At 49.8% G+C, this 25,677-nt stretch overlaps 10 protein-coding genes across 14 annotated transcripts; 4 read left to right on the forward strand and 6 right to left on the reverse strand.

Annotated features, from left to right (window-relative positions):
* The first annotated feature begins 83 nt into the window (after positions 1-83).
* Positions 84-2,197, forward strand: LOC6728519 (exonuclease 3'-5' domain-containing protein 2). The gene is made up of 3 exons (XM_016176985.3): positions 84-406; positions 467-1,594; positions 1,712-2,197. Exons 1-3 carry the CDS (start codon positions 192-194, stop codon positions 2,118-2,120), a joined length of 1,752 nt encoding a protein of 583 aa, XP_016035176.1. The 5' UTR covers positions 84-191; the 3' UTR covers positions 2,121-2,197.
* Positions 2,129-3,966, reverse strand: LOC6728520 (apyrase). The gene is made up of 2 exons (XM_002103829.4): positions 2,734-3,966; positions 2,129-2,680 (listed from the first exon to the last, which is right to left on the reverse strand). The coding sequence occupies exons 1-2, from the start codon at positions 3,696-3,698 to the stop codon at positions 2,383-2,385; spliced, it is 1,263 nt and encodes a 420-aa protein (XP_002103865.2). The 5' UTR covers positions 3,699-3,966; the 3' UTR covers positions 2,129-2,382.
* A 114-nt stretch (positions 3,967-4,080) lies between these two features.
* LOC6728521 (probable ribosome biogenesis protein RLP24) lies at positions 4,081-4,912 on the forward strand. The gene is made up of 2 exons (XM_002103830.4): positions 4,081-4,270; positions 4,341-4,912. The coding sequence occupies exons 1-2, from the start codon at positions 4,190-4,192 to the stop codon at positions 4,833-4,835; spliced, it is 576 nt and encodes a 191-aa protein (XP_002103866.1). The 5' UTR covers positions 4,081-4,189; the 3' UTR covers positions 4,836-4,912.
* On the reverse strand, positions 4,905-5,693 carry LOC6728522 (D-aminoacyl-tRNA deacylase). Of its 4 annotated transcripts, none has more exons than XM_016175145.3 (4): positions 5,555-5,693; positions 5,405-5,499; positions 5,108-5,340; positions 4,905-5,052 (listed from the first exon to the last, which is right to left on the reverse strand). In XM_016175145.3, exons 2-4 carry the CDS (start codon positions 5,491-5,493, stop codon positions 4,943-4,945), a joined length of 432 nt encoding a protein of 143 aa, XP_016035179.1. In that variant the 5' UTR covers positions 5,494-5,499; positions 5,555-5,693; the 3' UTR covers positions 4,905-4,942. The 4 variants fall into 4 exon arrangements, with proteins under 4 accessions (XP_016035179.1, XP_002103867.1, XP_016035178.1 ...); XM_002103831.4 differs by having other exon boundaries at positions 5,409-5,499; positions 5,555-5,677; XM_016175144.3 differs by lacking the exon at positions 4,905-5,052 and having other exon boundaries at positions 5,255-5,340; positions 5,555-5,677.
* A 12-nt stretch (positions 5,694-5,705) lies between these two features.
* Positions 5,706-13,371, reverse strand: LOC6728523 (zinc finger FYVE domain-containing protein 26 homolog). 2 transcript variants are annotated; one of them, XM_016175142.3, is made up of 8 exons: positions 13,230-13,371; positions 11,388-13,175; positions 10,020-11,298; positions 8,260-9,962; positions 7,941-8,199; positions 6,820-7,889; positions 6,631-6,758; positions 5,706-6,573 (listed from the first exon to the last, which is right to left on the reverse strand). In XM_016175142.3, exons 1-8 carry the CDS (start codon positions 13,302-13,304, stop codon positions 6,144-6,146), a joined length of 6,732 nt encoding a protein of 2,243 aa, XP_016035181.1. In that variant the 5' UTR covers positions 13,305-13,371; the 3' UTR covers positions 5,706-6,143. The 2 variants fall into 2 exon arrangements, with proteins under 2 accessions (XP_016035181.1, XP_016035180.1); XM_016175141.3 differs by having other exon boundaries at positions 11,388-13,163; positions 13,230-13,364.
* LOC27206933 lies at positions 13,231-16,848 on the reverse strand. The gene is made up of 2 exons (XM_044923443.1): positions 14,358-16,848; positions 13,231-14,248 (listed from the first exon to the last, which is right to left on the reverse strand). Exon 1 carries the CDS (start codon positions 16,577-16,579, stop codon positions 16,322-16,324), a length of 258 nt encoding a protein of 85 aa, XP_044779378.1. The 5' UTR covers positions 16,580-16,848; the 3' UTR covers positions 13,231-14,248; positions 14,358-16,321.
* Positions 13,928-16,222, forward strand: LOC27206719 (neither inactivation nor afterpotential protein G). The gene is made up of 6 exons (XM_016182532.3): positions 13,928-14,054; positions 14,107-14,241; positions 14,327-15,603; positions 15,657-15,868; positions 15,924-15,964; positions 16,081-16,222. Exons 1-6 carry the CDS (start codon positions 14,036-14,038, stop codon positions 16,188-16,190), a joined length of 1,794 nt encoding a protein of 597 aa, XP_016035182.1. The 5' UTR covers positions 13,928-14,035; the 3' UTR covers positions 16,191-16,222.
* Positions 16,849-17,064: 216 nt separating the features above from the next.
* Positions 17,065-19,443, forward strand: LOC6728524 (sodium-coupled monocarboxylate transporter 2). Its single transcript, XM_016176986.3, has 8 exons — positions 17,065-17,438; positions 17,495-17,560; positions 17,676-17,950; positions 18,007-18,256; positions 18,313-18,693; positions 18,755-18,939; positions 18,996-19,179; positions 19,239-19,443. The coding sequence occupies exons 1-8, from the start codon at positions 17,079-17,081 to the stop codon at positions 19,299-19,301; spliced, it is 1,764 nt and encodes a 587-aa protein (XP_016035184.1). The 5' UTR covers positions 17,065-17,078; the 3' UTR covers positions 19,302-19,443.
* Positions 19,444-19,504: 61 nt separating this feature from the next.
* On the reverse strand, positions 19,505-23,103 carry LOC6728525 (importin-9). Its single transcript, XM_002103834.4, has 6 exons — positions 22,820-23,103; positions 22,093-22,737; positions 21,620-22,038; positions 21,010-21,561; positions 20,162-20,950; positions 19,505-20,104 (listed from the first exon to the last, which is right to left on the reverse strand). The coding sequence occupies exons 1-6, from the start codon at positions 22,956-22,958 to the stop codon at positions 19,592-19,594; spliced, it is 3,057 nt and encodes a 1,018-aa protein (XP_002103870.1). The 5' UTR covers positions 22,959-23,103; the 3' UTR covers positions 19,505-19,591.
* A 68-nt stretch (positions 23,104-23,171) lies between these two features.
* On the reverse strand, positions 23,172-25,584 carry LOC6728526 (ATP-dependent DNA helicase 2 subunit 1). Its single transcript, XM_002103835.4, has 2 exons — positions 24,801-25,584; positions 23,172-24,555 (listed from the first exon to the last, which is right to left on the reverse strand). Exons 1-2 carry the CDS (start codon positions 25,471-25,473, stop codon positions 23,333-23,335), a joined length of 1,896 nt encoding a protein of 631 aa, XP_002103871.1. The 5' UTR covers positions 25,474-25,584; the 3' UTR covers positions 23,172-23,332.
* Between the last annotated feature and the right edge of the window lie 93 nt (positions 25,585-25,677).

Genomic DNA, 25,677 nt, shown 5'->3' on the forward strand with positions numbered 1-25,677 from the left:
TGAAAGATTCAAAATTAGTTTGGCTTAAAATGTATTAAAACTGTAAAATTTACTTATTTAATTATTTTGGCGTATCACATTCAAATTGCCGTTACAAATATTCCGAAACTTTTTTAGACAGGCTTTTACGGTAAGTGAAAACGTAAGTTGGCAGGCCAGCCAATCAGCTGCTGAGCTCCGAAAGGAGAACAATGACTCGGGAATCGGCAGTCGCCACCAACAGAAATTGGGCGATTTTGGCCGCAGGAGTTGGCTTGGTATACGTCCTGGTGCGGCACAGGCAGCGACTGCTGGGTCCACTGCGTCGCGTGTGGTCCTTCGGCAGCCTCGTGCCCCAGAGACGCATAGAAGTGATCAACTCCGTCCAGGATCCGGCCACGCAATGTGTTTTGAATGAACTGAAGAAGTGAGTAGAGAGCACTTTAATTTCACAACAATGGAAATATATATATATTCTGCCTATTAGTCACTGCCAGACTTTTAAAGTCCTTGGATTCGACTGCGAGTGGATCACCGTGGGCGGCAGCCGCAGACCAGTGGCCTTGCTCCAATTGAGCTCCCATCGGGGTCTATGTGCCTTATTTCGACTGTGCCATATGAAACAAATACCCAAGGATCTGCGGGAGCTTCTCGAGGACGATGACGTGATCAAAGTGGGCGTGGCACCCCAGGAGGATGCCATGAAACTTTCGCACGACTATGGAGTGGGCGTGGCCAGCACACTGGATCTGCGCTTCCTCTGCGTAATGGCAGGCCACAAGCCTGAGGGTCTGGGAAAGCTATCCAAGACTCATCTGAACTATACACTGGACAAGCACTGGCGCCTGGCCTGCTCCAACTGGGAGGCCAAGACTTTGGAGCCAAAACAGCTTGATTACGCTGCCAACGACGCACTAATGGCGGTGGCCATTTATCAGAAGTTGTGCAGGGATCTGCAGCCAAAACACTTTTGGCAACGGAACCAACTGAACGACAATAGCATGCATAACAAATTCGAACCCTTCCTCGACGTGGACTTCACGAAAGGCTTTACACTCAACCCGACCGGCAGTGGAGTAACTCGTTCAAAGGGCTCCACCCAATCCAAAAGCAATAAATGGGTGCCCAAGAAGCAACCGTACCGACAAATAGCTACCCGAACCAAGGACTTCTACGACAACTGCCTGCTGCAGGCGCCCGATGGCGAACTTCTGTGCACCATCGACAGGCGCAAGGCGTCCTGGTATCTCAATCAAAATCTGGGCACGCATATAAGCGAAGAGCCCTTCACCGTACGTCTTAACTTCGAGCCAGCGGGTCGAGCGGTCGGAGATGTGGGCCGCTTCTATCAAACTCCCAAGGAAAACCAGTGCGTGGTGTGCGGTGACCGGGATGCGTACATTCGGAAGAACGTGGTACCACGGGAATACAGAAAGCACTTCCCATTGGTCATGAAATCTCACACCTCCCACGATGTGCTGCTCCTGTGCCCTACCTGCCACCAGCTAAGCAACATCTCGGATCTAAAGGTTCGCAGCAAACTGGCCGTCCAGTGCGAAGCTCCTTTCAAGCAGGAAGACGGATCCGTCAAGTACCACGATGATCCACAGCTCAAGTAAGTATGCCGAACATTTTCAAAACTAACTTAGTTAAAAACAAAAGTAAATTATGCATTGAAAATTAAATAAGTAAATTATCTCATTGAATATGAACTATATTTTATTATTTGCAGACGCGTTCAATCCGCTGGCAAGGCACTACTTCACCATGGCGCGAAAATACCGGCTGCAAAGAAGGCCGAAATGGAAAAGACTCTCCTCGATTACTACTCCGATCAAACGGACATCACAGATGAGCTCCTGCGACAAGCAGCCCGCGTGGAATATCGTGTGGAGAACTCTGACTACTGTCAGCACGGCGAGCGGGTGGTGCAGCAATATCGCGATCATTTCGGCGGACTGGTGGAGCTGGAGCGCATGTGGCGGGAGCACTTTCTGCACACCATGCAGCCCCGCTTTCTACCCGAACTTTGGAATGTCAACCACAACGCCGATCGACTGGAGGTTCGCGCCAGCGAGGGGCGCATCGATAAGGCCGATCTTGTGGTGGCCGGATTGGATGCGAAGATTAAAGAAACGTGATGCAGGGCTTTTCTGAGTTTGCCACCGGCTTTGTACGTTTTATATTTCAATTTCAATAAAAATAAACTAAAATTTGATTTGTGCTATGGTACAAGACGGGACAAGGAGTCACGGTTCATGAGGCAGATGAGCATCTCTGGTCTAACCTAGGTGACTATAAATATAAAGCTTACCGTATGGGACAATAATACAATATGTACACGCTTAAAACTGAAGCACCTGGATCGAAGTAGAGTGGAGTGTGGTGGCGTGGAATTGCGAGCTAAATGAACTCGAAGCCCTCATACTTGTAGTCCGTCTCGATCCGCGTCTCGGGCAGCAGCGTCTTGCCCGTAATATCGAAGGCTGTGATGAAGGTGGCCGTCTTGCCGTTCAGCTCCTCCGACTTAAGAGCCACGATTATTGAGTCGTCGGTGCCGGGCAAGAACTTAAAGCTAGAGAAGCCGTGCGTGGGCGTTGTATTTTCAGGATCGAGCCGTACAGTCTCAACGTTCGTGAAGCTTTCGTCGGCGGAGACCAGGACATTGCAGCCCATGTGCTCATCCTTGGTTTCGTTGTATCTTTCGAAGAAAATCGATAAGTTAAGGATTTAAAGGCTGACACGCTTACTCACTTGTCTTTCGAACATCGCCTAGGCAGGAAAAACCAGCGATGCTTTTCCTCTGACCAGGTTCCACTCTCGTGGATCATGTAGCCCGGCCATGTTATTTGCATCGACTGCAGGCGCAACTGCTTGAAGTTGTCCACCCAGTTGAGCGACCTCACCTCACCGGACGGAGTGATTGCCTTTACGTACATGGGGTTGTTGTTCTCGAAATCGCCCGCACTTGTCGTCCACTCCTTGCCCATGGAGCCCACATATAGCGTTTGATCCTTCACTGTGGCCCATTCGGCCTTGAAGCCCTTGGCACTGTGTCCATCTCCATCGAGCAGGATCACCCAGGGAATGGGCTTGTCATTCACAATCTCATATATCAACCCCGTGCGGTCGTCGAAGGTGAGTAGGCGCCCGTTGAAGGTCACCAGCTCAGAGAGCTCCATTCCGCGGCCCTTAAGGGCAAATGCTGATTCGAGGACTGTCGGCGCCCCGTCATCCCAGCTAATCTGGATCTCTGACCTGGCCACCGTGTAGGTAAGGTAGCCTTTCTTCAGGTAGCTACGCCACGTGCTGCTCCCATCGCCCTTGCTCACCTTGGAACTGGTGTCCAAATCGGCAATCATGGCTATCCGGTAGTTTATCACACCGCCACGCAGCACCATGGGTTGCGTTAGCGGATATGTGGCATTGTACACCTGGACCACACCACCACCACCATTGTCCAGACTCCGGGCATCCGTGACACTGCGGCGCAGCCAGTAGCCATCGGAGGAGGAGTGCGATCCCTGGCGCGCAAAGTAGAAGAGCAGGACGAGTACGAAGGCGCAAACGATCAGCAGGGCGAAGTGATAGTTGAATCGTACCGTCCGATTTCCAATCCGGTACGTGGGCGTCCGCAGGGCAGATCGCCAGTCGCGCATGTACATGACGCGAGGCGAGTGTTCTGCGTGCTCCCGGTACGCGAAGGCAGGGCTCTGCATCTGGTCGCACGTCAGCAAGATCTCGTTCGCGGTGATGTGTCCGATTTTCTGGGTGTCTGCTGCTCTGTTTGTTTGGATGCTGGCGGTGTGGCCAGCGCATGAGCGGGCGATCAGCTGGCGCAACAGCTGGTGCAAACTGGCGAGCGCATGCGATATTATCGAGAAACAGGTGCAACAATTTAAGTTTAAGTTAATGTAAACATACTGGGATAAACATAATTTGGACAAAGACCGAAGGTAATTGAAATTATCCAAACAATACAACTGTCAATTTGCATCGTAGTCACCTGTGACATATCCGTATTTCTTGCTTGGATATTTTTTGTCTACATCTAGCTATTTTCCATATTATCCAGTGCTATCGATAAGCAGTGACTGGTCGCACTGGTGGCTGTCGATACATTTTCATCTCTCTTCTTCTTCAGCAGCACACGTGCTAGCAGCTGCGCATTTGTTTTGTTTTCGCAAATTATCCATCGTAATTTGCGAAAATGCGCATTCAAACGTGCTATTTTTGCTCCAGCAAGATATACCCGGGCCACGGGGTGCAGTTCGTGCGAAATGATTGCAAGGTAAGAACGATTTGCTATCCTGTTTACATGTGCTCCGATGTTTATATTGCTTCACCATTTTCCGTCGCAGATCTTCAAGTTCTGCCGAGGCAAGTGCCACAAGGCCTTTAAGCGCAAGAAGAATCCCCGCAAGGTAGGATGGACGAAGGCGTACCGCAAGGCCGCCGGCAAGGAGCTGGCCATCGATCCCAGTCTCGAGTTCGAGAAGCGCCGCAACGTGCCAATCAAATACAGCCGCGAGACCTGGCAGAAGGGTCTGGAGGCCATCAAGCGTGTGACGGAGATCAAGGAGAAACGCACCAGCCACTTTGTCATGGAGCGTCTGCGCAAGGGTCGCCAGATCGAGATACAGATGGACGTCAAGGATGTCCAGCGCAACATGTCCCTGATTCGCTCCCCAGCCGCAGGGCTGAAGCAACGACGTGCCCAGGAGGCGGCGGAGGAGGCCGCCCTCATGGATGAGGATCTGCCCGAGGAGAAGATCACCTACGTGGATGCACGCGAACTTGAGAAGAAGCTTGAGGAGGGAATGGGAGTCGAGGATCTCGAGATGTTAGAAGCCTAAGGACTAGTACGCTGATTTTTTCTTAGTTTAAGTTGCTGCTAAAGAATACATTAATTAAAAACCCCGTGGTACATAAATGTTGTCTTTGGCTGTTATATATTTTCAAATCATTTGTCCACTTCTCTGTCGGTATCTTTTTGTTCGGGGGACTCCAAATTGATGGTTACGGGTCCGTCGTTTTCTATATGCACCTGCATGTATGCTCCAAATTTGCCATCTGTTATAGTAAGTGAGATTAACACATGACCGGCTGGATTGTTCCTATCACCCACCTTTAATCTTGCTGCTATCGTAGGATTGACCTAGACGATCCAAAAAGTGATTGTACAACTCCTGCGCATCCTCGCCCTTCATGGCAGCCGAAAAATCCGGTTTGTTGCCCTTAAGGCGGTGATACAGTGTAAACTGCGAGACGCACAGCAGTTCTAGGTTTAGATCCTTGACGGACTTCTGCCAACGCTTGCCCTCCTCCTCGAATAAACGAAGAGCCAAGATTTTCCGGACACTTGAATGGAAAGCTGTGTTAGGTGGTCTAGAACTAAGCTGGTTATCACCAGAATGGAATTTACCTACAGATACTCAACATCCTTGGCGGTGTCGCTGGCCTTGATCCCCACCAGCACGCACAGGCCTGGTCCAATGGAGGACACCAGCTCATCCAGCACTAGGGGAGCAGTATAATTGTAAATGATAGATGGTAACTATTTGACCGTGCATACCCGTCACTTTGGCAGCCTTAACCCTTTGTATAACCGCCCGCATTTCTTAATTCTTATATTTATTTACAACTTATTTAGATCTATGGCAGTGCTGGTAAACTTGCCACGAGCAGTGTTGTCAGTCGCCCCAAGATATCAAAAATAGCGCGCGTTTTCTTGGTAATAAACATATAACAGTATAATATAAAAATAACATAATAAATATAAAATACAGTACAATCAATAATATAATTTGGTTACATGCTGGGAGAGTCTTTTTGAGCTGGAGGGAGGAATACTTGCTGGCCCTTTGGAAAGATTAAAATTGATCTACGTATATGTTAAATTCTAAAAACAAATTATCTATGCTAGCTCAGTTACAAAACAACTTGGGCCTTCACTAGGTGAATAATCAAATGATGAATTCCAATTCGAATAGTGTATGTACATCTAAATCTCAATTAAATTGAGCTCGAATTTGCTTAGATATGTTATTGTCTTTTAGAATGAAGAAGTTTTCAAGGCTACAATTCATCAATTGATATTTTTCACAGCTAGTAAATCCCAGAAACAAGGGTTACTAATGTGTTATTGCTCGAGGGTTGGGATATCACAGAGGCGTTGGCACGGCGCTAAGCTGGAGCTTCATCTCGCACAGTCTCTTGATGTGAACCTGACCCGTAAGCTCGGCCTGCCGCAGGATTCGCCGGATATCCGCCAATCGCTCGTGCTTGTTGGCCAGCAGATAGGCGGATTTAAGCTGACCAATGTAGATGTAGGAGGAGACCCGCAGCTCCACACTGCCGATGCGTTTGATCAACCGATCCAGCATCTGCTTCGTCTCCGGCGCACTGCTGTGCACAGCAGCATTAATGGCAATCGAGAGTATTTCATCGGACTCCGTGGAAATGCCGCCGCCGTTGTTGCTGCCTATGCAGTCCAGCAGGCGCTCTACCTCACCCAAGCGCTGATTTCTCGACAGGTACTTAGCAGTGGCTCCAAACACCTTAATTGCAGCCAACTTGAAGTCCTGCATAATGCTAAAAATAAAACAATTATAGCGGACATTGTCGTCTGAATTTTATCTATTTTCTTACCCGTAAGCCAGGCCAAACCCTTCGTCTATGTTCTTGCCGCACATGAGGATCAGAATGCAAATTTGTATGCGATCTGCGGCGCCTTCGAACAGAGTAGGCAAAGTTCCACGACTGGACTCAAGTCGAATCTTTGCGTTGGTTAAGTTTGGTATTAGTAAAAGTAAGAATAAACGCAATTCAAGACAGTACCTGCTTCAGAGTTTGTATAGTTCGTAGTGGCTCATCTGGCGGCTGTTCTCGCTCACACTTGTCCAAGAACTTTGCCACCTCCAACTGTCGCCGTATGGTATTGATGTGTCCATTGAGAGCCCTGGCATCCATTTGCATGGCGAAGCAGGCACCTCGAACGCTTGCTGTGCTACTCACGCTGTTTCTGCGAACCTGCTGCCGCTGCAGGTGCTCCCACTCCGCCATATCCAGTTCACCCTGAAGATGCCTGAGGGCCGCCAGCAAGTGCTGGGCGTTGGCATGCAGCTTCTGAAAGTTCTCGCACTGCAAGGCGTAGAACTTCACGCACGTCATACTGGCCCGGATGGGATCCTTTAGCAGCAGCTGCAGTTGGTACAGCGAACTGAGTTGCTGCTGCTGCTCCAGATGGCGACAGGTCTGCAGTAGTGGCAGACGCCAGGCAGTGAATTGAGCGTCGTCCAACTGCTGCAGTTCGTCCATCAAAACGTTAAGGCTGCCGTTGGCCAGCTGTGGGTAGAATATGTGTTGGATGAAGAGATCCGCGTCCAACTGCTGGTGCTGCCAGTAGCGAAGTGCTGCCCGCAGCTCTTCGCGGCGCATCAGAAAGGTGAGAATATCGGCGTGACTGCCATAGGTAAGCACATAGTGCAGTGATTCCTCGAAGCCACGCTCCTGCCGGCGACTTTCCTCGCTAGCCGGCATTTGGCCACCATACTGTCCCTTGGCTAAGTTCTTGAGTCCTGCCAGCGCGTTCATGATGTTCAAAGCCGGTTCCTGGAGCGGTCGTTGCTGAACGTAGGGCTCCCGGCGTCGTGTGAAAAGTGAGGCCAGCGAAGTATTCGAACTACGAATAAGTGAGGCTCGGTGAAGGGTCTCCGGTTGGGTTTGAACCTGAGGAATGGCGGCTATCAACTGCAGGATTTCTTGGAGCAGTGCCGGACCGCGCTGTGGTCGCTTTCTGGGCAAGAGCACTGCCTCCGTAGAAGCCACTCCGAACATGTTCTTACAGATGCTGCTGTTGAGTTGTTCACTTGAGAGGCGAGTCATGCAGTGAGCAAACTTTTCGCGGGCTAAAAAGAGATTCATTTTGCAGCCTTAGGAGGGTAAAGGAATGAGCTTACCTGCATCATAGCAACCGGCACGAAGACAGGCCAGTCCGTGGGCCGCCATTACGCCGGTGGTGGCGAAACCACACTTCAGATGCACCTCCAGAGCTAAAGTCCAGTGCTCCGCTTCCACCAAAGCGTCAGCCAGCTTGCGCAGATTGTGGTTGTTGAGCGGTCCGGTTGGAATCAGCGACTCACAGCCCTGCTGCACCACTGCCATAATAATTTCCGAGTGCTCACGAATGTTTTCCAGCTCTCCTGGTGCGCCACGAACCTAGAATATGTAAGACCTTTATAAATACAACTTCATTTTAGTTATAGAGTAACAACCAACCTTGGCGGCGAAAGCCAGACAGTTTATCATCTTGGCCACCAAACCGTAGTCCACTTCGGGATTGGGCACAATTAGCTTTTCCAGTTTGCGGCAGTGGAAGAGCAGCAAATCAACGCAGCTGCGCTGCTCGACATGATTGCGAAGTATGGACAAACTGAGGGCCACACTGGGCGCGTGTTCATAGGAGAACTCCTCGCGCAGCAGTTTATCGTGTGTAATAATGCCACTTAACTGCCATTTGCAGGAATCACTCCTACCAGAAGATTTTGATACTTGTCCCGAGGTAGCACTCCGCTCACTAGAAGTGCCATCTCCTTGATCCTTGCCAGCCGTGCTGCTCGCTGCACAATCATTGCAGATGCGCACCTCCAACTCGTCGTAAAGCTCTGGGATGCGTATCCGATGGGTGGAGCAGGCATAGCACACCACCCGCCCGCACCTACGGCAATGGTGCCTCCGCATCAACATAGTGAAGGCTGCTCGCCGACAGCACATGCAGTGGCTGGCCTCCTCGTCCCGCGTCCACTGCTGTCGGTTGGGTGCTTGCTTGGGCATCACGAAGGCACCACAGAGAGAGTCCAGTGAGTTGTGTACATCTGTGCCAAGAGAACTCGGCTCAGAAGCAGCACGCACATTCGCCACATGGTAGTCCAGAGCTTTGCTGGCGTAAATTCGCAGTAACAGGTCCAAACAATCCTGGCCCACAAAGTGATCCTGCTGGTAGGAGTTAAAGTTGAGCAGAATAAAAGCCTCGGATGTTGTTTGTCCCAGTTGAAAACGTATCTTTGCCGGTGTTTCTCCCGCTCCACTTCCTGGACCAGCACTGGACTGGACATCGTAGACATGGCCCGTTTTCTCAAAACAGTACGGACATGGACCAAGTGGTCTCTGCTTCAGCAACTTGGAACGAGCCGCATCTAGTAGCTTTCCCAGCAATTCAAAGCGGGCATTCATAACTAACTGCTCCACGATGAGCAAGGGATGGCGGAGTAGCTTCCAAAACGGAGATCGCTCATTGGTATCCATTTGTCGTAGGAACTCAAGGGATAGCTGATAGTTCCTGTAGAGACGCGGATCACGGGCGTGACCCTCCAGGTAATCGATCACCCACTGCAGAAGCGGTAGCGATCTAAACTTATCCTTATGTGTATCCAGGAAATTCACCAATGGGTTGGGTGGAAACATCTCCACAATGCCCAAAAGGGATTCATCCAGCTCCTCGCCATCCCTCAATTCCAAAAGAGCATCCAATAGGGTGAGCAAGCACACCCGCTGCTGCCCCGCGGATCCAGCAAGGTAAACCACCCGACTCCACTCCAAACACAGACCAAATCTCCGTCTCTGCAGCAACTGCTCGAAGATCACATTCGGCGTCTGACGTCCAAAGTCGTAGGCCTGTGGCCAGCTCTCGAATTTGAGCAGAGCTGAGACTCTAGCGTATATAGTGATGTCAGACAGCGTGTGCTCCAGTTCACTGCGCAGAGCGGTGGGAATTGCCTTATCCGCCGAGCGGTGCTGCAGGGTGCGTTCTATTAGCTCTTTCGCCTGCTGACTGCTGGGAATGCGCGTGAAATGCTCCTTGAGCAGCTGTGCTCGCAGTCCCAGATTGCCCATGTGGACCACGAGATGTATATTACGGGGATCCTTTTCAATAAGATCACCAATGAGGTGGTCAATTAGTGATTTCAGACGATTGGGGGAATCTAAAAGTATAGATAGCTTTAAGAGGTGGAAAGTGAATATACATTGGTTATAGCTACCTGTTTGTCCACCCATTCCAAGGAGAAGAATCTGCAATAGTTGTTCCTGATCCGTCACCAACTCATCCACTTGAGCACTTTCCAGCTTGTAGGCATTTAAAGCGGCCAGCACACGGTTCCCTTCATGCATGGAAGCCAGAACATCCACTTCAGGCAGATGAATCAGCTGACCCAAAAAAGAGAAGTTCAATCCCGCATCGCCATCGGGAAGACTTCCTAGCTGTATGGCCAGCAACACTTGGGCCAACAACGGGTTGTGTTGCGAAATATAGTTGTGAATGGATTCCTGCTTCTGTGGAGCCACAACGCGTGGCAATCTTTTTGTGGGTTCCTCGCTCAATTGGGGACAAATGTTGAGAGCAATCACGTGGACGAGATTAAGGTGTAGTGCTGCGACACTAGACTCGATCTCCAAGGGTGTTATGCCACACTCGTAGATCAGTTCACCAATGACTTCGTAGGGATCGTTCCGAAGTAGCTGGGTAGTGTGATACTCCAGGTTGGGATCCCTGAGCTGCAAGAGGCGAGCTAGTTGTTGGACATATGTGCAAAAGCGGGCGTAGTAGTTGTGACGCGAACGCAGCTGTTGGAACTGACTGGCGTTGGAGCGCAGCTCCTGGCCATGCGAGTATTCGGATGGCTCCTTCTGGTAGAGCGTTTGAAACGCGGCCTCTCGTTGAAGTTGTAGAGCCAAGACTGCCGGTCTCAGTGGATAGCTCTTTAGAGAGAGCAACTCATTCAGTGCAGCCTGCTGACCAGATCGCTCTAACAAACGCATGCACTCACAGAGATTCTGCAGGAGATTCATGGCTCCGAGCTCAGACGAACCAGGCGTGCTAGACGCCTCGTCGCCGCCCTTCTTCTGCTGCTGTTGGCGTCGAATGACCAATAACAGGTTGCTTGTGATTTCCCGATTGAAGCCCAGATTCACTATAAGATCACATATGATTAGGGCATTCAGATTGCGCTCCTCGAACTGCTGTAGGAATCCCTGTTGTGCGCTTGAATTGTGTCGCTGGATGAGCGCCTTTAGCTCTGGGCTTTGCTGAATACGCTGAGCCTGCGCAAAGTTGTCCACAACGCTGATGATCTTGGACAACTCAAAGCCCTTGGCTGCCACGCCTTTGATTTGCTCCACGGTGGTTTCCCCAGAGTTGGCCTGCTGCCCCTCTAAAATCTGATAGTTGGCATAGATGGCGGACAGCTTCTGCTTCACCAGCTGCTGCTGCTCCATGAAATGTAGCTCACGGTTCAATTGGCTTTGCCCCAGATGAAAAGTCTAGAAAAGAAAAGTGGTTTTGTGGATCAGTCCAATAACAGCAGTAAATCACAAAATAGGCTTTTGTTACCAGATTTCTATCTACTTACCTCGATGATCTGCTTAACATCGTTAAAATTCTTCAGAGCGAGCGCCATGATGGCCAATTGTTCGGGCGTGCTTAGCATTTTGGGAATGATGGACCGCTCACATGGAGAGGTTACCGAAGAGTTTTTCCTGCTGCCACTGCCACTAAGTAATTGTGCTCGTGCCCGCAGCTGCTCCATTGTGAGACCTCCATCTGCGGATGCTTTTCCAGCTACTCCTCCACTAAAGCTGACCGCCCGTCGCTGCCTTCGAGCCTTCCGCCGGTTGAGACTGGATACGTGGTTGCTGCGTTCTCGGCTTTCGTCGTCGCTGGAGGCCTTTTCCTTGGCAGTGCTGTGGAGTTGAACCAGCTGGAGCAGCTGATCAGGCTCTAGCAGGCAGCTGATCGATGGCGCCGATTTGAGCAGTGACTGTTCTATCTTTTGCAAAACTCCCAGCTTCCACAAAGCTTCGCTAATAGCATCCACCAAGCGCTGAAATCTGCCCTGCTGCTCCGGGGCGCTCTTGTAGTCTTGTGAATGAAGCTTTTTGGTGACAAACGCCTTGAGGAAGGTGAACAGAGCGTGCAGCGAGGCCGAGCGGCAGATGAATCCGTAGCGGGTGCGCTGGCTGTGAACAGCGGTTGGACGTGGTTGCGAGGCAAAGTCATCATCGACGTACTGTTCATCATCTTCCTCGTCATTCTCGTCATCTTCCCTTTTCCGCTGACTGTTGGGCTCAAGCTGTTCCCAGCGAAGAAAAACCAAGAGGAAGATGTCCTCCAGCAGCGAGCACAAGGCGCCCAATTGATGCAGTTGCCTTAACTGCGCGGAGAGCTGTACCAGCTTGGTCTTCGTCGTTTGTTCGCCTTGGTCGAGGACCACATCGTACACATGACAGAGAGCGGTGTAGTAGCTCAGAATCTCCACCTCCTCCTGGTGGTGACACTTTAGTGCAGGAGTCAGCTGCTGCCATTTGTAAGTATCCTCAAGCAAACGGTGTAGCTCTTGATGCTCGAAACGAATACCATTTTCGTGGATTAAGGGAAGCACGCCTGGCGCCCGCAGAAGCGCGTCAACTCTTAGCGTTTTGCTTACCTCCCGCGGACGCAGGAAATTAAGCAAAGTGGACAGGCGTTGAAAGTCAGCATAGAAAAAGCGATGAACTTCCTGCAATTCCTCAGGCACAGCGCTGACATCGAATTCCGCTAGGAATTTGTCAAGGCATCCGAGCTCGTCCAAAGTTTGCGGGCCCAGAGCAAACTCATTGGCGAGTCGTAGGATAAGCAGGTTGTTTCTCAATGTCACATCCTGGAAGCACTGAAACTCCTTGAGATGTTGGCACACGCTGGCTACAAAGTGCTCTCTTTCATTGAGAGCCAGCCACAGAACCAAAAGTTTAGTGGGCGCCGCCTCACTACACTGCGCCCGCATGGTCAGCTGCTGCTCATGCAGCAGATCATCCAGGAGTTGTCCATCGCTGCGCGCCAACATGGCCAGCATTAAGTGTTCACTGGTTACGGAATCAACGACTAGACGTGTCATCAATTTCTGACGAAGTGTAGCCGCCTCCAAAACGCTTGCCGGAAAATTGGCCAGCACACAAAGAGAACGCGGCGATGAGACATCGCCATCTAGCAGCTGTCGAAGCAAGGTGGAAATTATTTGTCCAATGTGCAGTTTGGACCGTTCGTGGAGCAACTGCAGCAGTTGCAGGGCGGGATAGGGGGACGCCTGAAGCACGGATAGCAGGGCGTTCTGGTGCGATTGAATGGGCCCGGAGGACTTGCCATGGAGCCACTGGATAAAGATCTGTACAAAATGCATATCAAATAATATGGATATTTTTTGGTTTTCTTAGCTCACCTCAAAGATCTGCCGCTGATCCTTGGGCAACAAGTTTAGCAGCTGCTGCATATTCTCCTCCTGCTGGTCCTCCATTGTGGGACACCTGTGGCTCCTCGGGAGTGCAAGGTTCTTCTAAGCTCTGCTGATTCACTGGTACTAATGCTAGTTCATTGTTCGGACTCCTCTGTTCTGAATTGGGGCTCTCCGCCGAGTGATCTTCCACTGCTGATTATCGGGATCTATTGTTACAGCTCGCCTTTTGTTTCCACTGCTGACCGACTAGCAGCTGTTCTGGCTTCAGGCCTCGGCTTGCACTGGCGAGTGATAAGGGAGGCCCGCATATTATCTCGCAGAGCTTGTAGTCGATCAAATAATCCGACTCCGTTGATCTTCGGAGCAGCCGAATGCAAAAACAAAGAATTTAGGTGGCGAACGGTTGCCTTGCCAGTGATGAGAACAAATCGATAGCAATCTGTTAGTCGAAGTACCGTACTGGCGCGATTTGGCGGGAAACGAGCTAGAATAGATGGTGGGAAAAGTTAGGGTTCTTTATTAACAAATTAAGTTTTCGTGTAAGTATGTTAAAAACAAAATTAAAAATAAGTAAAATCAATATTTTTTTTCTTAATTGTGCCATTATTGGTGACGCATCACTAAGCGCTCATATTTCGCCAACAGGTCATCTCTATCCGATGTGCATTGCAATTCAAATTTGGCGCTCAACCAAATCTCACCCCCTGAATTCTTTAATTGGATTAGACCAAGTCCACGGCAGTCAGTTCTCGCCTGCTAACTAGTTAGATTTCGTCATCGCAGGGAACAGCATGGGCCTGAAATTTCAAAGTAAGCTGGGAGGTATTGTAAACAACTGCAACTTGAGGGTTTTTCCTTGCAGATATCCTGGTTCTGGCTGGCATTGTGATAGGATTCCTCTCCGTCATCGTTGTCCTGGCCGGCACGCTGCTGAAGAACTCCGTACCCAATGTCTTGGCACCAGAGGAGCGGCACTTTGCATTTGACTATGTGATTGGTGAGTGCTTTATGTTGAAACAGAAGTTAAATTACTATATCATAACTTATTGTATTTCGCATGAATGTGAACTGATAAAATCCAGTGGGTGGTGGAACTGGAGGCAGCACACTTACCTCGCTACTGGCCAAAAACAGCAATGGAAGTGTTCTCCTCATCGAGGCAGGTGGTCAGTTTGGCCTCCTGAGTCGGATTCCCCTGCTGACCACCTTTCAGCAGAAGGGCATCAATGACTGGTCCTTCCTTTCTGTACCACAGAAACACTCATCCAGGGGTCTCATAGAACGGAGACAGTGCCTCCCGAGGGGCAAAGGACTGGGTGGATCTGCCAATCTGAACTACATGCTGCACTTTGATGGTCACGGACCGGATTTTGATTCCTGGCGGGATCTCCATAATCTTAGCGATTGGAGCTGGGCCCAAGTGAGATCATTCATGTCCGCCGCCAAGCCCAAGAACCCAGACATGCTCGAAATTCCCCGTCGCTACTCCAAACTAACTGAAGCTTTGGACGAAGCGCAGGCGCAGTTCGCCCACAAGGATTGGATCTTTAGACGCTCATTGTATAATATTAGAAACGGCCTGCGTCATTCGGTGGTACAGCAGTTCCTTAACCCGGTCATACATCACTCCAATCTGCGGCTGCTGCCCGATGCTTTGGTGAAACGGATTCAACTTGCCACTAGTCCGTTCCTCCAGGCCACCTCGATTCTCGTGGGGATTAAGGACGAGGAGAACAGGGAGAAAGAATTTAGCATCGAGGTGAGAAGAGAGTTAATCCTCTGCGCTGGCGCTTACCAAACTCCACAGCTCCTGATGGCATCTGGAATTGGCGACGTTTCTGCCCTGAAGAAACTGGGTATTCCCGTTCAGCATAGCTTACCTTTGGTGGGCCACAACCTGCACGACCACTTTAATCTTCCACTTTTCGTATCGATGGGAGTCACTGGACCCACACTCAACCAGAACACTCTCTTGAATCCCATGACCTTGATCAACTACCTGAGCTCTGGTTCGGGTCCCTTGGGAAACTTTGGAGTGCTGGGAAATGTGGCCAGCTATGGAGGATCGGGATCCCCGCCCTACGGCATCACCTTCTTTGGAGCCGGCGCCATCGACGAGTCTGCTCTGATGTCCATATCAAATTTCAAGGGTCCAGCATTCCGGGCGCTCTTTCCACGCTATTACAATGCCTCGCAGGAGGGATTTGTGGTTATCTCCAGCTGCCTGCAGCCAAACTCTCGTGGATCTGTGGGACTGCTTAATCGGCATATGCGAAGGAATCCCCTGATAGATCCAAACTATCTTAGCAACGAAGTGGACGTGGACTGCACCATTTCCGCCATTCGAAGTGCAGTCGAGGTAAGCTATTAAATATGTTCTTGAGGCCGTTTTTTAGTTGAGTTCCATTGCAGCTGGTCAACTCGACTGCCTTTGCTGCACTGCATCCCCGCATCCATTGGCCGCGCGTGCAGGAGTGCTCCAACTTCGGCCCCTTCGAGCGGGATTTCTTCGACAACCGTCCATCGGATCACTACCTGGAGTGTCTGATGCGGCACGTTGGCTTGGGATCCCATCATCCGGGTGGAACATGCGCCCTTGGCAGCGTCGTGGACTCCCAGTTGAGGTAAAAGCGATCCGGATTTCGAATGTAGGTTGATTAGAATACACTTTGTTTGCAGATTAAAAGGAGTATCTAATGTGCGGGTGGTGGATGCTAGTGGTAAGTTCCCATTATTTTCAATTCTTTTTAACTATGAATTAAAAGTAATCAAGTAATCAAAATTAACATAGTTTCTTAATCCATTAGTAATTATATTTGTGAATTATTTTTCCAAGTACTACCCCGTCCGATCTCGGGAAACCCCAACTCGGTGGTGGTGGCCATCGCATTGAGAGCCGCCTCTTGGATTCTGAAGAGCGAACTGCAGGCCGGTGATTCGAAATGAATGAATTTCTCTGCGAGATTGATGTAAATGCGTTCAAGTTGAGGGACAACCGCACTGAACAAAACCAGGAGTTAACAATTAAATGTATCACAATAGCTAAGTACTTTTTCAAATATATGTATAAATATAATTCAGATGTTTATATTGTATATATCTTGTTGTTTTACAGCTTCTTCATTCTTGTTTAGGAATTTATTAAAGTTACCAATATAGTTTTGAAATACTTTCTTGGATGTTCTGGTTTTTTGTAGTGCTGCGACAATAGCTCCCACCGATTTGCCGGTGATCATGCACTTGATCCCACTCCGAACCCCACGTCCGATCTCCTGGCGCTCTGCCAGGTGGTTCTGTGAATGACTATATACGTGGTAAACCTCGGGCGGGCGCATGGCTCCCAATCAGTTCTTGTGCAACATCAGTAAAAATTAGGCGTTACACTTCCGGCTCCGGCGGTGGGCAAGCTCCCGGATTTGGCTGTGATTGGAGCCGAGATTGAGGTGCTCTTGGCGATTTTTTGTTTGAAAGATCAGTTTGCGTGCTGGGTGACAGTGACATAATTGTCTACAAGGGGATCTGTGACGAACGCAGTGGGAATTGTGCCAGCGGCCGCCAAGTGGAGCGATGATCAATGGAACGTTCCCGGAACTGGAGACGTAGGTGTAGCAATTCTCCCGCCCGCCGGCTTAACTAAAGATAGTCGCAGCCCCCCTGGCCGCCGCAAGAACTAAATTAGCCCACAATTGATAATTGAGCGGAATTGAATTGAATCACAGCCGCCTAAGCAGAGGCACCCAAATCTGGACTCAGTGAGCCACCGACTGACCTGAGAGTCGGACACATCCCACAACCAGCGGCCGCTACAGACCACTAACGTAGCTAGTGATCATCATGTCCAACATCGAGGAGGTGCTGGGCGAGCTGCAGCGCTTCGCCTGGCCGGATTATGTGGCCTTCGTTTCGATGTTCCTGCTCTGCATCGGTATCGGCATATACTTTGGATTCATGAACAAGTCCGTGTCCGAGGACGATTATATGCTGGGCGGGCGAAAGATGTTGGTCATACCCATCGCCTTCTCATTGGTGGCCAGCTTTGTGTCCGGCATCACGCTGCTCGGCCTCCCCACGGAGGTCTACTCCTATGGCATCCAGTATCTCTACGTATCCTGCGGCGTCATCGGCATGGGCGTGGCTATGGGTGTTTTCTACCTACCCGTATTTCACGACCTAAACATCACCTCCACATACGAGGTGAGTTCCATTTGAAGATACGATGACAAGTTATTTTATGGATTTTATCCGGATAGTATCTGGAGGTTCGCTTTGATCGGAGGTTACGCCTTTACGGATCCGTGATGTTTGCCATTATGAACGTGAGTAGATGCCAGAGATGGCGAGTCCACTTATCCACTTGTCTGCTTTTGTTCATGGATAAATTACTTACCTAAATTGATGGAACCTTCACGGATGATCGGTTTTATCCTACAGGTTGCCTATCTGCCCATCGTAATCTATGTTCCGGCATTGGCCTTCAACCAGGTGACGGGAATCGGAGTACACACGATCACGCCGATCGTGTGCATCATCTGCGTCTTCTACACGAGTCTGGGTGGATTGAAGGCAGTGGTCTGGACGGACGTGGTGCAAGCTATCTCCATGCTGGGTGCACTTTGCCTGGTGGCCATCAAGGGCACCCGCGACATTGGAGGAGCCGGAGTGGTGCTGGAGCGGGCTTGGAGCAGCGATCGCCTGGAGGTACCAGAGTAAGTTCATTTTCTTCAAGTGGGGAATCCTTTTTTAGATTTTTTGTATGCCATAGCCTCAACATCGATCCCACTGTGCGCCACACGTTCTGGTGCCTGTTCTTCGGAGGGATCGTCTACTGGACGCAAACCAACGCCGTGTCACAAAACATGATCCAAAGGTACCTGTCGCTTCCGTCGCTTGGCGATGCCCGAAAGGCGCTGTGCATCTTCTGCGTCGGTGTGCTCATCCTAATGGCGTTATGTGGCTACAATGGCCTGCTGATATACGCCACCTACCAGAACTGTGATCCCCTGACCACCAAGGTAAGCCCAGTCATTAGTACTTTTCTTTACTTAATGGTATATCCTTTCGATTCCAGCTGGCAAAGGCCCGAGATCAGCTCCTGCCGCTCTTTGTGATGAAGACGCTGGGTGAACTTCCCGGCATGACGGGACTCTTCATTGCCGGCGTCTTTAGTGCCGCTCTGAGTTCGCTCTCCACCTGCCTGAACTCCATGTCTGCCGTGGTGCTGGAGGATTTCGTCAAGCCGTACGTGAAGAAACCGCTCTCCACCTCCGCGATCAACTGGATCATGCGGCTGGTGGTCGTCGGAGTAGGAGTTCTCTGCGTGTGCCTGGTCTACGTCGTGGAGCACATGGGCACAGTCCTCCAGCTGACCATGAGCCTGGAGGCAATCACGAATGGGCCACTGTTTGGCATCTTTACCATCGGTCTTTTCATGCCTTGGATCAATGGAAATGTGAATTCTTACAACCCAATAGATATTGCTGATCTATAATACCTCAATCTTTTGTTTTCAGAGCGCCTTGTTGGGCGGAATTATGGGAGTAATAGCGATGTCCTGGGTGAGTCTCAATGCACAGTGGGCCATCGCCTCGGGAGCAATTACCTACGACACGAAGCCGCTTAACGTGGAGCAGTGCGACTACAGCTTTAATGTGACCACCAGTCTGGCCAACACAACTCATCTGGGAGCATCTGCAGAGTATGAATCGAATCTTCACATACTAGAACACATCTTAATATACTCCGAATCGACAGGGACATTTTTCCGCTCTATCGGATCTCGTACATGTGGTACACCACGTTCGGTGCCTCCATTACGATTATCGTGGCGCTGCTGGGCACCTTCGTGTTTGGCAAAAACAATCCCAACAAGGTGGATCCCGTGCTGCTCACGCCCTGCATACGAAAGTTCTTTGCCTTTGGCTCAGAGAAGCACATGGTGAGTGGAATGGAACTTGGCGAGTAGTTCATTCATTTTACATATATAAAATCCTACAGGATGCCTTCAAGCCCGACATTCCACTGCAGCACAAACTCCGTAACGACGAGGTGGCCTTATGATCAAGCGAACCGAATCCTAGCTGGACACTTCTGAATCCAAAGCTGGGTAAATGTTTCCATTTTAACCCAATCGATTTCGATCCGTATTGCAATGTTAAAAGTTCAAAATATATAACAAAATTTTTTGATTTTTTATAACCAAGCACTTGATGATTTTTTTATGTTAGACACCTCATAAACTTTCATCTTTACTAAAAACTGGCTTCTTAATCAAATATATATATGTATATTCAATTCAAGGGTTAGCAACAATACATAAATATGAACAATACAAATAAGGAAAGGTTATCCTACTTCTGTTGGACCTTGCTGAGCAGGATGACGCGTTCACCCTCGGTGAGGTGTTCATAAAATGTGGGAAAGTGTTCGTTCTGCGTGAAGGTGGTGAGGAACTTCTGCAGGTTATCGGCTATGTCGCCCTGGTAGTTGGTTTCCTTGAGCAGCTCCTGCAAGAGTTGTTCGTCATCGGCGTTATCCTCGTCCGATTCGAACAGATCGGATATGTAACGAGGCTTGGCCGGATTTCCGGGCGCATCCTCATCATCGCCATCCTCTTCGCTGTCCGTAAGAGGTTCGTCGCTCTTGCCCTCTTGGAAGTGCTGGTACTCGGAGATCAAAACCTTGAAGATCTTGACGAGCGCCGGAATTGTTACCCACTTCTGGGTTGTAGCTGCCACGGATCGAGTACGTCTGCGCGTGTCGGTGGGGTCGTCCACCAGTTCTTTGAATGTTATTGTGGTCAAACGGTTGTCTTGAGTGGCAACACCATACTCGAACAGCTTGCACAGAGCCATGGTGGTGACCTGTAAAAACCAACGTTAATATTAAAATGGAAAGTTTGTAAACTCAATTTCACTCACCTTTCGCTCATAGTTTCCGAAAAAGGAGTTTTGGCGGGAGAGCCAGTTGGTGAGCACAAACTGCATCGCTGGCTCTCCGTTGGGTCCGGGAACGGTGGACAGAAAGTTGAGTACGGCGTCCATTTGGGTGAGGAACAAATGGGCGAAGATCAACACAAGATTCATTATCACTTTTAGGCACTCGAGGTTCTGCATCTTGCTTATCACAGCCTTCAGCAGCATGTCCACATTCTGGCCGAGCATGCTTCCCATCTTGGTGATAATAGTGATAACGAGGCGTCCAATCTGGCCCGCCGCCGTCATTTCGCTGTTCATCGGATTCAGAAGAACAGTGGCCACCACTTGCATGATGCAGTTAATGCCCTCCCCGTTCTTGTAGCTGCAGATTTGCTCCGGGGAGACATGGATAAAGCTGCGCAGGCACTCGCCGCCGGCTACCATGACAGCATGGTCATCCGTGTGTAGGACGCAGTTTATAATGGCGGGAAAAGCAGTCTCTATCAAGGAATTGTTCAGCGGCGGCTCCGTGTAGCGCACTATTGTGTTGAGGACGTCTAGGGCAATATCCTGCTTTTCCGTGGAAGCCGCTCCTGTCAGCCCCAGGATGCTAACGATCGTTGGAATAAACTTCTCCTGTAGCGGTCCCAGGCACTCCTTGCGCTGGCACAGAGCTTTGATGAGATCCTGGACTGTTTCAAGAACATACGGATCTTCAGTGTATTTCAGGAATACAGCGATGGCCAGTGGCGTAATCTTAACCTGGCTAGCAAAGGCAAACTCAGCATCGAACTGGAGGTAAAGATATTTTGTTTAAATTTGCAGACAATAAATGCGTTTGAATCACTTACTTTAACCATGAAAGTCAGGGCTTCCATTAGCAGGGCTAAAACTGATGCCTTGGATCCCGGCACTAAAGCCATAATTCCATCTAGGAAACCCGGCAGCTTTGACACCAACAAAGTTCGCTTCTCTCCATCGATGGTTTCGTTCGCCTGCAGAAATCCATTCAGGGTGCGCACTGCGCTGATTCTAAGGATGTGTGACTTCTCCGGCGACAGGCTGCACAGCGTGACATCAAGGATCTCGGTCAACATCTGCGGATTGTATAGGTCCGACTTGGAGTAGATGCTCAGCGTCCAAAGGGCACGACCAACAAGAGGCGGAGATTCTTGATGCACAAGCAAATTCCGAACTATGGTCAAATAGTTGAGGAGGTCAAACGTAGAGTCGCCGGCGAGGATGACGTCGCGGAAAACATGCACGGCATCCATGCAGGCCTCCTGGATCTTCCACCAGTTGGGATTGTTGGCAGCTTTTTCTGCCTCAGCGACACTAAAGTGCCTGCCCAATGCCTCCTGCAGTGCCTGAATTGCGTTGGCTCCGAATTCGTCGTTAATAGCCTAGGAAAATATATTAGGCCAATGATGAAGCTCTTCAGAAAAGAGTTTTCTCACTCACCAGGAGGACATCTCGGCCGCACATGCGCACCGTGAGCTCCACTCCGCCATCATCCTCATCATCCACGAACTTCTCCGGATCATCCTGCCAGTCCTCCAACTGCTCCTCGCTCAGCTGAATGTAAACAATGGTTATGTATATGAGGTCGGCCAGCACATTTTTGATGCTCCCACGGAGTTTGTTGCATGTCAGTATGCAGTTGATGAACTCAAGGATCTGGATGATCAGTGATTGGAAATTGGTCTGCTCGTCATCCTCCTCGCTGTCGCCGCTGGCCAGGGGACTTGTCTCAGTCTGGTTCACCGACACCTTCACGTAAGTCTCGGCTATTTGTGTGAGTAGCTGCCAGACAATGGGCAGAACACGGTCCATAAAGGGGTTGATGTACTTTGGCATTTCATTGACCAAATGGGTAAACACTAAAGTGAGATCAAGTTTAGTTTACTTTCCAGCAAAGACGAAATGAAACCCACCCTTGATGATTTCCGAGCGAAGTAGGAAACTGGAAGCGGCGCCGCTATTCATGCTCAAATAATGCATAAGCTTCTCCATGAAGTTGGTCAAAATGGAGCTCATCATGGTGCTCTGCTCTTCTTTGTTGGTGATCAGTGCTGCAATGGATGCGAAAAGTGGCTTCAAGATGCGAATGGCCGATACTCTTGTTTTGATCGAGTAATTCTGCTCGGAGTCGAAGATGCGATAGACTTCGGGTATGACTACTGGACCCAGTTCCTTGATTTGCTCCACGTCGTAGCTGAAATCCTGCAGTACCTGCATGGCACCGTGTATGGAATCTTCGTTGCCACCCAGGCATTTGACAATGATGTCGAACAGCTCCGCCCAACAATGTGGGTAATCCGTGGCAGCTATGGTGGAGATGGTATGCGCGACTGAGGAGCGTATCTTGGAGTTGGGATCGTACAGTCCGTTGGGCAGAATGTTTCGTATGGTTCGCTTTGCCTGCTCGCTGGCCATGCAACCGTTGGCTTTCCCTTTGACATCGTCGTCATCCGTCCAGTGGTTCTCCACGTAGCGAGTGAGCATCACGATCGCGATTTGACGGAGTGGCAGCTCGTGCGCCTGGTTCATAATGATCTCGGACAGGTAGACGCCATAGCCTGCGAATGAATGAGATGGTTAAAATGGAGCTACATGTGAACCGCGCCCAAGCCACGCCAATCCAGCTGCCCGCCAAATCACCTTCCGTGTACTCCAGCTGCTTGATCCTCTTTTCCGTTTGCTGCAGGACTCCTGTGTTCGAGCTGAGTAGGTTCTGCAGCTCCTCGATGATGGCTTGCTTTACGGAGTCCCCGCAGTCGTTTTGGAATTGCAGCGACATTCTGCGGCCGTGGTTCGAAATAAATTAATTCGCAATGTCCAAATTCGCACGAAAGAAGCCGGCGCGGCGCTATCACATGTAGTCAACGGGCGCTTCGCAACACTGCTTCGTGCGAAACTAGTGATGACAAACTTACGATTGGATAGTAATCGATTTTTGAAAAGGTTTCTTGGCAATTATGTTAAGCCTGCTGCTCGGTACATGGAATATACATTTTTTCTTTTAAACAACATTTTATTTTATAAGAATTTATGTGTTGGTATGTATTTAATTAACAATTCGGGCAACAAAACATTCTTTTCTAATCCTAAGTTTACCAATGGTATTAACAAACTAGATTGGTAAAGATTTATCACTTTATAGCATGGAATATGTTAACTACTATGTAGTTCCTCGATTTTGGCCACTAGTTTTTCCTTTACCAACTTGGGCACTGTAACATCGAAGTGTTGCTTCAGAATAAAATGCAGCTGGGTGGCCGTGCACCTCATCAGAGCCCCATCCTTGATTAGGCTCTTTACGAATTCGAATTCCTTGAGTTGCTCATCGTCGATCTTGGCCATTTTGGGAGCGCTCGCTCCCGCTGTGGTGGACTTGGCTGCTCGCTTTTTAGGGGGTTCCACTTCCGCAGCGAACATCTCATAGTCCGGCAGCAGCTTTTCTATGCGCTTGTCCTGTTGCGTGGTGTCCAGCAGATTATCGAGACCTTTGGTATCCGTCGAAAAGTCCAGGGAGAGGGCCAGAAGATTCGCCTGCAGGGCGTCCAGACTTGGGTCGTTAATGAGATTCGGCTGGTAGTCAACGCGCAGCTTCTTGATGATCTTTTGGAAAAACTGGACTTTCTGTTCGTCAGCAGTGTTTTCCGTATTGTTCCAGTCCTGCATGTCTAGGTGGCGAATGTGCTTGGCCTCCGGCAAGTAGACAATCTTGAATCCATCGCCGCAGAGCAGAGAGCGGTAAGTCTTCTCTTCCCCATTATCTGGGGCCTCTACTGGCACAAGCGCCACATAGCGAGGTATGGACTTGCGCTTGCTCATGAACAGGCAAATGGCAATCTTGTCGCGCACCAAACATCGCTCCCACAATGCGCGGAACAAGCGCTTCGATCCAATGATGCTCTGATCATCGGGGTACATAAAGTTCGCAGGCTTGATGTAGCTAACTTCGGGAAGAGAGGATCCGTGCTTGAAGCCCAGCAGCATCATTTGCGGCTTGTGCAGATTGCGCACCCTATTCAACTGATCCATGCTGATGCGCAGATCCTTCTCGCCCACGTTGCAAGTGTACCAACCGCCCGTCACCTTTATCTGATACTCGTGCTCGATATCCTGCGAGCCATCGTCCTTCTGTTTTTGCACCGTAATCACTCGCTTGGTGCGCACCACACTGTTGTCCCTTCGCAGGATTTGCACCTTGCGCGGATAGGCGCGTCGCTGAAAGTAATTGTAGTACTGTACGGACATGGATAGGTTGGGGCCCAAGTAAAAACTGAAGTGACCCAGGCATCGGCGAAGGAAATCCTGCTTCAGCTTACGATCGGACAGGATTTCGCGCAGCATCTGGGCATCTGGCACCTGGAAAGAGTCCAGTTCGATGGCTGCAAAAATAGGTTATCATTAAATATCATATAATGGTAGTATTGTTATACATTTATTTTATTATTCTTGTAAGCCAATCCAAAACCACGAACCAATTGAGCTTCACTTGGATGCGGGTGAATGATTGCTCATATTTGATCTGCGAAGTCTTAAAACCTTTCAGGCGAAAATTGAACGCCAAACAGGGGAACAGACTTCGCACATTGAAAACCCTACGAAATGAATAACAGACAGAAAGACTTACCTCTTGACAACGTGATGAACTCCTTGTAAAACGGCTCGTAGTCAAAATCATCGACCATAGGAATAACATGAAACTCGAACTCCTTGCCCTCCAGATCGCTGGCCTTTTGCAGGGCAGCCTGGAAATGATTGCTGTTCGATGGATGAGGTTCACTGACGTCCGTGAGATAGGCGATTTTGGCGTTGTTTAGCTTCTTGCCGCACTTTTCGAGCATCTCGATGCAGAGCCGGATCATTAGGTCAAACCTGCCGCGACCATCGGGCTCCGCCAGGCCATACACATCGGCGAACTGCGTCTCCACTCCGCCCATGAACTCAAGATAGTGCTCCACAATGGGTTTGGTTAGTTGGCGAAGGGGCAAAAACACCGCGCAGTTATCCGGCATTACGATGTTGTCCAATGCACTGGCTTCCAGTGGCGGCGGACTGTGCTTGGTGTTGGCGAAGATGAGTCCGATGAGGTCCTTGTCGTTCACCAGCATTCCGGATATAAAGGCAGTACGGATGATGTTCAGTGCCTCCAAGAGGCGCTCCATGCCGGCTGTCTGCAGATTGGCGTCCACCACGAAGAGAATGGCCTCGCGCCCATGATAGTCCCGCTTCATGGACACATCCTCCTCGTCCTCGGACCCAGACAGCAGGTCCACATCGTTCTCCGGATTCCAGGTGCTCATTATGCGGCTTCTTCAGATTGCTAAAAATCTGATTTTCCGCTAATTTCACAAGAAGGCGGGCGTGCTTATCGACGCTGTTGTTATCGATTACGCTAGGGATGACAGTTACGAAGGGACTTGAAATATATTCAAACTTATTGACACTATTTTATGCCTATATATAAAATATTATAACAGCGTTTATTTTAAGCAGCTTAATAAAAG

This window comes from Drosophila simulans, chromosome 3R, assembly GCF_016746395.2.
Source record: "Drosophila simulans strain w501 chromosome 3R, Prin_Dsim_3.1, whole genome shotgun sequence".
Lineage (NCBI taxonomy): Eukaryota > Metazoa > Arthropoda > Insecta > Diptera > Drosophilidae > Drosophila > Drosophila simulans.

Coding starts and splice junctions, on each gene's coding strand:
- LOC6728519 (XM_016176985.3), top strand. CDS start 192: ATGACTCGGGAATCGGCAGTCGCCACCAACAGAAATTGGGCGATTTTG. Junction 407..466: donor GTTTTGAATGAACTGAAGAA/GTGAGTAGAGAG, acceptor TCTGCCTATTAG/TCACTGCCAGACTTTTAAAG. Junction 1,595..1,711: donor CACGATGATCCACAGCTCAA/GTAAGTATGCCG, acceptor TATTATTTGCAG/ACGCGTTCAATCCGCTGGCA.
- LOC6728520 (XM_002103829.4), bottom strand. CDS start 3,698: ATGCAGAGCCCTGCCTTCGCGTACCGGGAGCACGCAGAACACTCGCCT. Junction 2,681..2,733: donor AGGCGATGTTCGAAAGACAA/GTGAGTAAGCGT, acceptor TTTCTTCGAAAG/ATACAACGAAACCAAGGATG.
- LOC27206933 (XM_044923443.1), bottom strand. CDS start 16,579: ATGCGCCCGCCCGAGGTTTACCACGTATATAGTCATTCACAGAACCAC.
- LOC6728526 (XM_002103835.4), bottom strand. CDS start 25,473: ATGAGCACCTGGAATCCGGAGAACGATGTGGACCTGCTGTCTGGGTCC. Junction 24,556..24,800: donor GTTCATCACGTTGTCAAGAG/GTAAGTCTTTCT, acceptor CTATTTTTGCAG/CCATCGAACTGGACTCTTTC.
- LOC6728524 (XM_016176986.3), top strand. CDS start 17,079: ATGTCCAACATCGAGGAGGTGCTGGGCGAGCTGCAGCGCTTCGCCTGG. Junction 17,561..17,675: donor TGATGTTTGCCATTATGAAC/GTGAGTAGATGC, acceptor TTTATCCTACAG/GTTGCCTATCTGCCCATCGT. Junction 18,694..18,754: donor TGCCTTGGATCAATGGAAAT/GTGAATTCTTAC, acceptor TTTTGTTTTCAG/AGCGCCTTGTTGGGCGGAAT.
- LOC6728521 (XM_002103830.4), top strand. CDS start 4,190: ATGCGCATTCAAACGTGCTATTTTTGCTCCAGCAAGATATACCCGGGC. Junction 4,271..4,340: donor TCGTGCGAAATGATTGCAAG/GTAAGAACGATT, acceptor TTTCCGTCGCAG/ATCTTCAAGTTCTGCCGAGG.
- LOC6728523 (XM_016175142.3), bottom strand. CDS start 13,304: ATGGAGGACCAGCAGGAGGAGAATATGCAGCAGCTGCTAAACTTGTTG. Junction 8,200..8,259: donor GTCTGGCTTTCGCCGCCAAG/GTTGGTTGTTAC, acceptor TACATATTCTAG/GTTCGTGGCGCACCAGGAGA. Junction 7,890..7,940: donor TGCCGGTTGCTATGATGCAG/GTAAGCTCATTC, acceptor ATCTCTTTTTAG/CCCGCGAAAAGTTTGCTCAC.
- LOC6728525 (XM_002103834.4), bottom strand. CDS start 22,958: ATGTCGCTGCAATTCCAAAACGACTGCGGGGACTCCGTAAAGCAAGCC. Junction 22,738..22,819: donor GCAGCTGGAGTACACGGAAG/GTGATTTGGCGG, acceptor ATTCATTCGCAG/GCTATGGCGTCTACCTGTCC. Junction 21,562..21,619: donor GCGGCCGAGATGTCCTCCTG/GTGAGTGAGAAA, acceptor ATATTTTCCTAG/GCTATTAACGACGAATTCGG.
- LOC6728522 (XM_002103831.4), bottom strand. CDS start 5,597: ATGCGGGCGGTTATACAAAGGGTTAAGGCTGCCAAAGTGACGG. Junction 5,500..5,554: donor TAAGGCTGCCAAAGTGACGG/GTATGCACGGTC, acceptor CTGCTCCCCTAG/TGCTGGATGAGCTGGTGTCC. Junction 5,053..5,107: donor CGATAGCAGCAAGATTAAAG/GTGGGTGATAGG, acceptor TTACTATAACAG/ATGGCAAATTTGGAGCATAC.
- LOC27206719 (XM_016182532.3), top strand. Junction 15,604..15,656: donor CCATTCGAAGTGCAGTCGAG/GTAAGCTATTAA, acceptor GTTCCATTGCAG/CTGGTCAACTCGACTGCCTT. Junction 15,965..16,080: donor GCGGGTGGTGGATGCTAGTG/GTAAGTTCCCAT, acceptor TATTTTTCCAAG/TACTACCCCGTCCGATCTCG.